Below are 12492 nucleotides of genomic sequence, written 5' to 3'. Positions count from 1 at the left end.
AAATAATATTGCAAGTTTCTTCTACTCTTTTATGTACATATTTGTAAAAAAACTACACCAATATGTTGGCAGACAATACATCTTAATTGAACGACATAAATAAGCAAAAATAGATATAAAATTTAAAACATTTGTTTCAAATGTAATTACTGAAACTGTATAAAGAGATAATTAAAATATATTTCTTTTAAATAACGTCCTAGTTAATATGATCATCCAAAATATGTTTATGTTAAATATGTTTAATGATAGAAAATAATAGTTGAAAAGTAAGCAATATAATATAATAGAAATATTGTATAAGTAAAATATGATACTATAAGGACAAATATTTTAGGTCGCTATTTTATTTGAAACATTCTAACATGTTAATTAAAATATTGTTCACATATATGTTTTATATTATAGTAAAAATAAAATACTATTTTCGTTTAATATATAACATATATTTAAAAATAACTAATTTCATTTTTTAATAAGAACAACCAGTTTTATTCATAAATGATACAATAACAAAAATTGTATTTTTTTAAATTCAATAAGTTAACATGATGTAATGATGATATCTTTTTTATATAAGTCGATAATTTTTTTTAATGCAATTGTAGACCACAGTTGTACGTTTTTATGTTTTACATTATAAACCGAATCTCAAATAAACAATTTTCATTACCTCCATGCATGTAATATACTTTGATTGTACAATAAGGAAGTTTTTATTTAATTTTTTTGGCATAAAAAATTACTTTTACCTTTAATTATATACAAGGTACTTATTGAAATTATTAAATCAATATTATAAAAAATTCAGAAATAACGGTTATTAAATATTTTTTATATCAAAGTTCTTTTAAAAAAGTAAGTGAAAATATTACATTAAAAATGTATGATTGTATGACATAAAATTAATATTCATAGATACAATTATAGCATTCTCTGTGTCAAATTGTTTTCTAAAATGCATTATTTTATATTTACAGCATAGTTTCATTTTACAGTATGAATACAGTTAATTGTCAAATCACACTTTCATGATACGCGATACACAAAATACAAAATTTTTTTATGAAACGTTAAAATTAAAAATAGCGAGATATTTACAAAGTGGTGGCTCTTACAGCGTAATATTTTCGTTCTACTCCTAACAGATCCATAGACGAAGTATCGAAAATAATGCTCATATAGCATTGGTTTTCATTTAATAAAAAAATTCGTTTTTTGCTAAACTGAATTATTTGTGATAAATACATTGCAGATCTATTATTTGTCATTGACGACCTTATAATAAGAAAGACAATTTCTTAGTTAGTTCTAATTACAAATTGAAAATCACGGGAAAAACTTAATTTATAAGTTAAATTTGAGGTACTAATTAGTGAGTGTCGTAAAATGAGAAGAAAAGAATCTAAAAATATAAATATACTTGTCCAAATAATAAATCTTCAGTCTTTCATCTAGCATCGACGGACCTGAAAATTGTAGTTTTAAGGTAGCATCGAATATTAAAGATTATAAATCTTAACATGTTATAAACTATAAAGTTTTATTGATGGCTAACACATCTCGCATCATCATGTTCCTGAGTGTCCATAAGGCATTTACCACATTTCCATGGTTGCCTACACCATTGCCTAACCATTCCGCAGGCAATTTCGTTACATCAGGGATTTGTGTATTATCAGAATTAGCATTCATTTGTTTGTCCCAATTTGATATGTACCGATTTTCTACATTCAGTGCTTCAATATATCTGTAATTGCAATATATTTGCAGTAAAATAATCAAGTATAAATTAAATTGCAGTAAAAATATTCAATTTACTTACCGTAAGTACGCATCTGAATGTAATACGCGACTTGGTCTTGGAGGAACAGCAACAAACATGGGTTCCGGTTGTTTAGCACCAGAAATGTTGCTTGTTTGCGTAGCAGCTGCTGATGTTTCTATAATAAAAATGATATGTAGAAAAATTAGAAAATACTTGTAATAAATATTACCTTGAATTTGTTAGAAATAAATAATATACCTGTTTCCATTGGTGGCAATATCGTTGGACCTTTTGATGCCATATAGTTTCTATAATTAAAAAAATGTAAATGAAAGTAAACGGATTGTGTTATAAATATGAAAGTATTGTTTCATTATGTAGCATTTTGACATCATACTTGCTTCTTTCCGAAGGAGGTATTATACGTCCATTTGACTTAAGGATATGTACTTCCTTAACGTGCCTTGCAAGTCTTTGTACACTTGGAAATGGAGGTACAGATTTTTTCGTACGGCCACAACCACGCCATTGACATTGAAATTCGACATCTATTAAAATATATATTTCAAAAATTGAAGATTTTATTCGTCCGTGATGGTGTGTGTGTGTATATATATATATATATATATACAAAGTGTACAAAAAAATTATACATATAGTATTTATCAACACAAGCAAAAAAGTCTTAATAAACGTGAGTTCAAAAACCATTAATTTCGGAGTTATGAGATGTTTTGTCAGTAAAATATTGATCCCCGGCGTTTCCCGTATCTCTTGGCAACATTTTGCGATTCATTGTATCAACTTATTTAATGAAGTAATTCGTTTATTATACACTGTACTTTTATACACTAAACATCCCATAACTTCAAAACGGTTTTTAGACTCATATTTATTAAGATGTTTTGATAAATGTTATATGCCCTTAAAGTTTTTCTCCAACATTTTTGTGCACTCTGTATATAAAATAATACAGATAGCACTTACCGCTTGCAGCATTAATAAAAGACGATTGAACATGTCCATTTTGTTCCGCAATACAATGGTCGATACAATCGGTCATATCTTCAAATTGCCAGTCACAATTATCCCAGCAACATTCATAAACTACATCTTGTAAAGCATTAGTGCCTACTGAAACATTATTTCCTTTAAGTTGCCCACCATCTTCGTTCATTTTAATTGCTCTTTCTTCCCAAGCTTGTTTTTCTCCTGCTGGCAATTTCCTCCACTGAAATATAAAAAAATATTTATGTAGCACACTTTTGTTTTAAATAATCTGACATTTCTTTAAAAATTAACTTTTCAGACCTTCTTGATGAACAAATATAAAATAGTCATGAAATGGTAAGAAATTAATTTCAATCACAGAGCTACTTTCCATATGCATATAAATAATTTATATAATTCATACAATACAATTTATAGAACATATTAGTATAATAACAAATGCTATACTAAAAAATGTATGATAAATAAATTATAAGTGAAAATTATGAAATATATATTTTAATATTCAGATTAATTTATAAATTGTATATAATTTTTATTCAAAAGGTAATACTTATCACAACAATAATAATTTATATTTCACTAGATATACCGTACTTGTGTCATATTTGAAAGAAAGATGAAGTATGCAGAATAACATACCTTTTTACAATATTTTACAAAAGAAGTTCATTAAATCTTTTTTTAATATTGTGTTCAAAAAATTGAATCTACATACTTTCCTTTCCTTCAATAAATTCTTATAGTAAAAGGAAAATCAACAGTAAAAAATAAATAAATACCTCGTTGCCAACAATTCTGCTAATCTCCCCAAAGGATGATTCAGGATTGTTTTGTGTAATCTGCGTTCGCATTTTACTCGAATATAAAATATAGCCCGTAACTAATTTCTTACCCGCCGTTTTCTAAACAGAAGAAAACACAAATTATAATACCACTGCCTTATGAAAACGGATATTGATATTATACCTTTAGAGGTAAAACATCTAATTGTCGTTCTAATGTTAGATGACAAAGTTTAAACGGTGCAAAAACGAAAAATGTATATGCTGGCATATTTTTCTAAACAAAAATAAAATGAAATAAATAAAATGCTATTTATGAACAAGTTATAAGCAAATAATATCACGATAAGTCCTACCTTTTTAGTCGACACAGGTGTCTGAGTATTGGAGAGCACCGGTTGAGCTTCTGCAGATCCAACGGACGGTGGACCACCAGCATCCATGCTGTCCTCCCCAACTCCTACTCCTACTCCCACTCCTAATCCTACTCCCATGCCTAGTACATCGGGTTCCAGCTTCGGTAACAATGGTGATGCTTCCTATACCATTTATGTTATGTTACGTTCATTATCCGTTACCGAATGTAATATGAATATTTTTTTTAATATTTTAGAGTGATGTAACAATTTCGTATATTAATTAAAATTTTCCTTGACCATAGATATCACGACATTTATATAAACATGACTAATCTTTTCTATTTCTTATCGAAGGTAATAGATTTCATCTGATTAAATACTACAATTTAATACTATATTACTATATGGCTTTATATATCCTTTTAATATTTCAATTGAACTGCTGAATAAATGTTCTAAATCTTGTAGCTATTTAAATATTAGTACTTATGCATTCCATTTAAAGCATAATGCTTTGTTTTTATATTACTTGGGTTAGAGTGACATGGAAGCGAGACTTTTTGGTGGTATTCTACGTATATCATATATGTATATACATACATGTATTAGAGATAAACCCAACAGGTGCTCTGAATTGAAATCTATTAAAAATAATATCTAGTCCTACATAATACTGATATCTCAAAAAATATTTTATGTAAACAAAACACAAAATATATACATAACAAATATAAAAGAAAGAAAAATGAATATGCCGGCATAAAATGAGGAACATGCTTAAATACAAATTGATGCAAACCTGTATCACACGCAAGTGATATTTGCATATACAACAAATTTTATGACAATATTGAAGTTGCACAATTTTTAATATGAATAGTTATGAGCTTGCGTGTGATTATTAAAAAAACATGCATCTCTTTGTATTATTAACCAAAAGGTAAAAACTTATAAATAGAAATTACCATTTCAAATTGAGCTGAACTAGGAGTAACAGACTTGACTTGATTTTGCGTCTGAGCCACATCGCCCGGAATCTATAACACACACATCACATGCAAAGCAATGATATTCAGTTAGTTGCATATCAAATAACAAGCATATCAAATAACATATCGTTATCAAAGTTTTGCATAAAATGTTATCTAAATGCTTAAATTTCATACGAACCTTAGCTGGATTAATAGGTCTTCGGAAGAAGTAAATTTCGTCTTCAGTTACTGCTGAATTATGATTAAATTTTTTTAAACCTTCTTGTCCTAATTTTTTCATGAGGCTTTTACTTTCATCGTATAACGATTCACAAATATATACATCATCTTCTGGAATTTCAGTCGGTCGACCTATATAAATATGTAAATTTGTATAAAAATAATTTTCTGAAATGTATTCTTTTTATTTCATAATTAATGTGCGTTAGTTATTTTATTAATTACATTCTTATATACTCACTACAAATGTATTCTCCATAGTCAAGGACGGCACATTTTCCAACAATGGCCACGATAGGGTGAGTACCATCAACTGTAGATAGGAATAGTTCTTGTTTATAAAATAACTTAGTAGGAGCATGTGGTACTTCTGCAGGCATTAACAACCATGGGCCTTTAAAATAACACTTTCCACTGAAAAAATTAATTACTTGGAATAAACATCCAAATCATCAGCAACTTATAAGATATGTTACATACTCTTTTGTCGACCATATAGCATCAATTTGTGCAATTTGTTGTCTACCTCCATCTGTTGCGACATAAACAAAATCTCCAGTTTTTACAGACCCTGCACATGTATTATATTGTTCATAATATGTATTTTCTGCATCATCTGGATTATATAATATCACATTCTAAAAATAGATATATAATATATAAAATATGATACATAATATAATATATAATATATTTTCTAGTTGTAATATATCAATGTCACTTACAGGTCTTTCTTTCTCTGTCAATTTTTCTCCTTCCTCTAACTCAGCAATTTCTTCTTTGTGTTTCTCTAATCTTTCCTTATATACTGATATTACTCGCTTTGGTTCTAATGATTTCTCTCTTGGAATTAGCTTTAAATGATCTGGATCAAAATTCCAGACTTTAATTTTTTTAAAAGCTCTTGCTTTTGTAGAATATCGCGATTCACATACATAAACATCTTTTTCTAAGAAACCATCAGGTTGCATTCTAAAGTAATCCTTAACACTTAGTACACAACACCTTCCAGCTACTTTTGCCAAAGGTACAGCTACATGAGCGTCACTTTTAAATAACTCCTTGTCAAGGAATTTTCTAGATGCCACATGATAAGTTTCACTTGGTCTATAAAATAAATTGCCATATAACATTTGTTGACCTTCTGTATTTGTCCATAGTCGTTCTATGAGAACCACACTATATTCCATGCCTCGTTCTGTAGGTTCTATATATGCAAAGTCCCCAGCTCTATATACTTCTTGATTAAAACTCATAGACCCACCATTATCACTATTACTTCCCTCTGTATTAGTATTTGTTTCAGAATCCTAAATAAACAAAATAAATACATTAAATATTTCTTTTCATTGTGGAATTAAATTTTATACAATATCACATACTTTTGTCTCATTGCCATCACAGCTTTCATCCTCATTAGGTAATGACAGTTCTTGTTGTTGTTTAACACGTTTTAATTCTGCAACTTGTGCAGAAAGATCAAGAAGTGTATAGTTAAGTGCTGGTGAATGTAATAAATCCCCTCCACGAGTTACTTCATCACGAGTACGTAAAAAAAATGCTTGTAGTTCTACACTATCCTCAAAAGGTTGCGAATCTGTACGTGATAATCTTCTAGCTCTTTCTAAACATGTAAATACATCTTCTTGAAAACGATCTAATCGTTTATATACTCCACGATCTAATCTTCTTTTAATCAAATCTAATGATAATCCTCGTATCCTAATATTTAACAAATTGAATTATTCATATTACATTAATAGCATAAAATAAAATTATAAAGGTAACATTTATTTAAATTAAAAGTAACATACTTTTTCCCATCAACTATGTCGTGTTCTGGAAGTTCTGCCATTGAGTCAGAATAACACCTTCCTTCTTCATCTTGATGATTATAAAGAGCAGTGAAGATTGTTGCTAATATTTCTTGAACTGCAGCTGATACATCTGGTACACTTTCTTCATCTTCACTTAATTGTAATTTTGTTTGAAGAACTAATCTTTGTAAAATTAAAGCATCCTATAACATGATTTTTAAGTAGATTGTAATTATATTTAAAACATACTAATAGCAATAAATGTTGGAACTAATATGTTGATAAACAAAATTTATAAAAAGAAGATTAAATGAATAATATTCTAAAAAGAATGTTGTTTACTTCTGTTTCACTCTTCTTGCATTTTTTTGATAAACGTTGATCTACTTCCTTATCTCTCATTAAACGAATAAAACAAGGTCGAACTTTTAATGCCTTTTGTACAAAAACATTATTTTCATTATTAATATTTCCTTGTTCAAACATTCTGAGCAACAATATAGTATATATATAAAAAGGTTGCAAACTTATAACTTTCACAGATATTCACTTTTCCATGTGTTTAATTTATGATTATTTTGATAAAATTGCATATTTACACCAGTTTTATTATTGTATCTATTCATAGATAAAAGTCATTTATTATTCTGTAAAATCCTTATAAGGAACCGTATGAAATGGCAAAGCTACGAAAGAAACTAACTTCACGTAACCTCAAAAACTATAACCGTAAACAGATCAAGCTTTCCATGTTTTAGCGCGAAATTTCAATTGGACTTTTGGCATTCACATTATTCGTATTTCCTATACACTCATTATGATCATATGAATTATTTTAAATGAAATTAGAAAAAAATTAAAAATAGAATATTTTTCTATGTATTTTCTTATAAAAAAAATCATAAAAGTTATTGACAATTACCTCTTTAAAAAAACTTTTTTCTTAGATAGAAATTAAAACATCAGAAACATTTTAGTAATGATTATACTATATAGAATATCTAGTTTTTTAATAGACAGAGCGCTTTTTGCTTCAAAAATTAAATTAATGTGTTAATAAAAACTTTATTTTAAGCAAAAACTTTAAAAATGTACATGTATATCAATATACAAACCTTGTATATTTGTGAATCAGGTTCATTATACTTGCAAGCATTATCAAACATTAATATGAAATCTGATACGAGTTCATCCAAATTCTCGTATCCATTATTCTTTAGAGCAGACGCTATTTTTTCCATGTTCATTGGTTGTTTAATAACTTCATAATAATCAGGGTATTCATTTTTATTTGGTAATTTCATAAAAATTAAAGATAACTGTCTCCCTTTTGCGTCGTGATAATCTTTTATAGTGTCATACATAGTTTTCAATTTTTGTAAGTGTAGTGGTACAACCTTTTTAGGTCTCCTATGTATTATAAAAAGATATATTTAATATATTATATAAAAAAACATGTAATACACTTACAAACTGTATTAATTATAATATTCTTAAAAATAAACCTAAATACTTTTGTAATTATGTTATACATTTATAATACTACATACCCAACATTTCTAGTAGGAGTAGATGCACTTGATTTTGTAGGTTTGGGTGTCTCCGGCAAAGGACCTAATTCTTTTACTTTATCCATTAGAACTCTCTCAAGGGTATTTGCATCTTCATATATTAAAGAACCTTCTTCATTGTATTGGCGACAATTGTTAAACATTAACTAAAACGAAACAATAAAAATTAATATAAAATGTATTCGTCAAATGTAACAATGTAAAAAATATACCTTAAAATCTTGTATTAATTCGTTTTCACTTTGATATTTTTCTGCCTTAATATTAGCTTCAATAGCTAACATATCAATTGGTTCTGCTATCACTTGATAATAATCTGGATATAATTTTTTAGAGGGTTTTTCCATAAACATTAACATTGGTTGCCGACCATCTTCGCACTATAATATAATAAATTCTGTATTGTTAAGCTTCAGTTTCAGTAATTAAAATTGGAATTACTTACAACGTATTCTATAACACATTTAACTAGTGCATACAATCTTTTCTTCAGTGGTATATTGTCTTTATATTTTCCACGTGTTAACAGATTTGAAGCACGTTTAATAAGTTTAGGTTGATGAGAGCTATTTTCAAATTCACTATCTGAGTCTGAATCCTATAAATAGTGTTAACAAGAACAAAAAGAAATACATAAGAAGTTTAGATTAAATACTTAATACAAAAAATCTTTTAACTCAAAATTTATACTAATAACTCATACATATAAAAATATTTTTTTACAAATTATTCATTTACTATATTGTTAATATGTTATTATATTGAATAAAAAAAAGTAAATCCCACGATCATATATATGACCAAAACATAAAATTTAAACAAAACATATCTTTACTTGAATAAGATAAATATCACTTACCTGATCAAATTCTAACAGTTCATGTACTTTTTCTTGCATAATTTTCTGTAGTTTTACAGCACACTGCATGTGAAACATATAAGTATAAATAAATAATATGTATCAAAAATGTGAAATTTTTAAATTATTGTTTAATACCTTATATAATCTAGACGTATGAATATTATATTTTTTTGCATTTTCAAACATAATATTCATGTCACCAGCTACTTCACTCACAGTACCATATTCACCTTTCTACAAAAATGATGAATTAAACAAGAATAACTTATAAAATATAAAACGATTTGTAGTTTTATTAATTACCTTTATTTTAGTACGAATTTGTAATAAAGAAATAGGATTTTTAATCGTTTTGTAATAATCGGGGTATAACCTCTTTGATGGCAGTTTCCAAAAATATTCGCTCATTCTAACTCCTTATACAGAAAAAAAGAATTATTCAATACTATTTCTGTAAAATATTTTTTATCTCCAATATCATAATATTTTAAAGAAATTTCATAAAATACCTTGATTGTTAGGTGCTGTTCTGATAGTTTGAAATAATTGCCACTGTGGATTATCAGCTTCTTCAGTTTCTGCAGGTTCATCTTCTTCATCATCACTTTCTTCATCTTCATCTGGTAATGTTGCAGTTTGAGCTATTAAAGACTGTGCCATAGTACGACTTCCTCTTTTACTTCTTGTTGATGGTGCTGTTGTTGCAATTTTTGGAACAGTACTGCTTAAGCCAATATCTTGCTTTCTTGCAGCTGCAGTAATAATTTTTTTCAAAAGCTTTGCATCTTTATAAATTTGAGAACCAGGCTCATTAAATTGGCAAGCATTACGACACATTAACATTAAATCTTTTTCCATGTCTGTAATGCTACTATAGGCTCCTTCTTGAATTTTTCTTGCAACTGTTTTTAAATCTACTGGTGTTTCAATTACATCATAATATTCTGGATATAACTGAAAACAAAATTTGTCGTATAATAAATGCGTTTATAAATCAGCGATATATTTATAATATTTTATCAATAAGAATTTATCAAACTTTTTTAGATGGTTTTAGTTGAAACATTGTATGCAATGGTCTGTTATTATCAGCTGGATCTGTTGCTGTCATAACTGCTGCAAATAAATCTTCAAACTGTTGCATTGTCTCTTCATCAGGATTTGTAGAACTTTCAGATGTATCTTCTGCATCTTCTTGTTTTGTTGTAGCTTTCCGAGCCTGTATAATTAACATTACATTAAGTATTTATAGATTAATTACCTGTATATAATTACATTTTTGCTTACCAGTCGTCCTACTTTTAGGATAAGTTTTCCTTTAGGTTCTGGATCTTCATATTCTTCCATAATGCGATTTTTTGTATTTATACATAATTCCCAGAGTTCAGTGGCATCTTTATATTCAGGAGATGTACGCTATTTTAATAAAATAATATTAATAACATAAATATTAACTGAAGACCATATAACATATTGTTTTATAATATATACTTCTGTGAGTCAATATATATTACCATATAAAAAGCTTTTGCATTATTAACCATGAGTTGAATATCAGCTGCTAAATCATCCATGTCCCTGTATTCATCTGTTTTTAGTTTCTGCTGAACCTTTAGTAGGTCTATAGGATTTGTTACAACTTCATAATAACCTGGTTCTTGTCTACGTTTAGGCACGCGTATAAATGCATCACATAATAATGTTCCATCTTCTTTCTTTTGATTACGTAGAACATCATATAATTGTTGGCACAGGTCACTCTAAATATTTAATAAAATAAATATTAATTTTTGGTGAAACATTGAAATTTTTACTAACAATAATCTCAAATAATATATAACAACTTACAGGATCTATTTTTTTCCGTCTCTTTGTCGGTTCAGGTGGTATATCGTCACCATCATCTTCTGTGCCTCGACTTGCAACTGAAGATGTTCTACGGCGCTTGTTCATCTTGAACAATCTTAGAAATCATGCAAAATAAACATGTGCACAAACAAATATACATTAATACTTTATATCAATATGGATCTATTGTATTACAATTTCACATCTATGTCATGATGTCAATATAAAGGATATCCACAGGAAAGATTAACTACATGTTATGCCTGGCTAATACAATGTAATTACATCACTTGAATCCACAAAATAAAAATGTGAACAGAGATTTTATAAAAAGAATTTCATATACAATATATTCATTTACTAAATGTGTTACTTTACAAAGAAATTCCTTAGCGTACGTATTAAGTATGAAAATAGTCGAGATACACAACTGCAGCTAAGAAAATTTCGCCGCCATGATATGTCGCCACTGTGCTTCAAAATGCACAAATCTACAGCATTTCAATTTTTTGATGTAATGCTGTAAATAAACCCATCTTGGTTGGAATTTAGTATAAAAATTATAAAATGTTCGCACTTGAATAACTGATGAATTAACTAAAGAGTACCACAGAAGTTTACAACAAATCATCAAAGTAAAATTTGCCGCCATATCAAAACCTCACTGTATCTTTAACATTGTTCGTCCACGAATATCATTTTACTTTTCGAGGCACTGGTGTTATCATTTTTTGAAATCCTCACCTGTCGTTAAAATTTGTATAAAAAGTTTTTCATTAGTATACAACATGTAAAATAAAAGCGTTACAAATGTACTCCACTTTTCATCTGCAACGCACGATGACACACGACTTAGCTAACGCCATGCCGTAAGCAACCGCGGGTTTATAATCACACGAATTGTACGATCCTATAGCCAGAAATAGAGACTACTTCATATATCCTTTCATACATAAATCTACTTAGTCGATAAGGTAGATTTATTTTTAAAAATTGTATCTCTCAATGTATGTGCATATAATATAATTTACTGAAATTTATATCTAATAAAAGTATTGCAATGATTACTGTAATGAACATTTTAGTAAAACATTTTTCATACAAAAGAAAATGTTTTTATAATAAAAAATAATCACGCTTACATTTCGTAACTGTTCAGAATTTATAACGATGTTAAATTTTCAGTATGCTATGCAATGAGTAATGCTTAACAAGGTCCTGAATATTTTGTCAACTCAACAAGTATTTTTTTTACTTTTA

At 27.9% G+C, this 12492-nt stretch overlaps 1 protein-coding gene across 1 annotated transcript; it reads right to left on the bottom strand.

The window, feature by feature from the left end:
• Positions 1–946: 946 nt before the first annotated feature.
• Positions 947–12131, bottom strand: polybromo (protein). The gene is given in 28 exon segments (XM_076625168.1): positions 947–1630; positions 1633–1750; positions 1826–1943; positions 2027–2076; positions 2166–2316; positions 2756–2999; positions 3562–3684; positions 3921–4103; positions 4889–4960; positions 5094–5266; positions 5376–5548; positions 5615–5772; positions 5860–6444; positions 6517–6856; positions 6949–7154; positions 8067–8361; positions 8502–8668; positions 8735–8902; positions 8968–9120; positions 9382–9444; positions 9520–9618; positions 9688–9800; positions 9894–10338; positions 10424–10603; positions 10672–10800; positions 10899–11144; positions 11233–11347; positions 11977–12131. Coding segments are annotated over 27 exon segments (4944 nt in total). The 5' UTR covers positions 11338–11347; positions 11977–12131; the 3' UTR covers positions 947–1543.
• Positions 12132–12492: the final 361 nt, after the last annotated feature.

The sequence above is a fragment of the Bombus vancouverensis genome, chromosome 2 (assembly GCF_051014615.1).
Source record: "Bombus vancouverensis nearcticus chromosome 2, iyBomVanc1_principal, whole genome shotgun sequence".
NCBI classification, from domain to species: Eukaryota; Metazoa; Arthropoda; class Insecta; order Hymenoptera; family Apidae; genus Bombus; species Bombus vancouverensis.
Note: the sequence above shows the minus strand (reverse complement) of the source record. Positions and strands in the feature narration are given on the sequence as shown.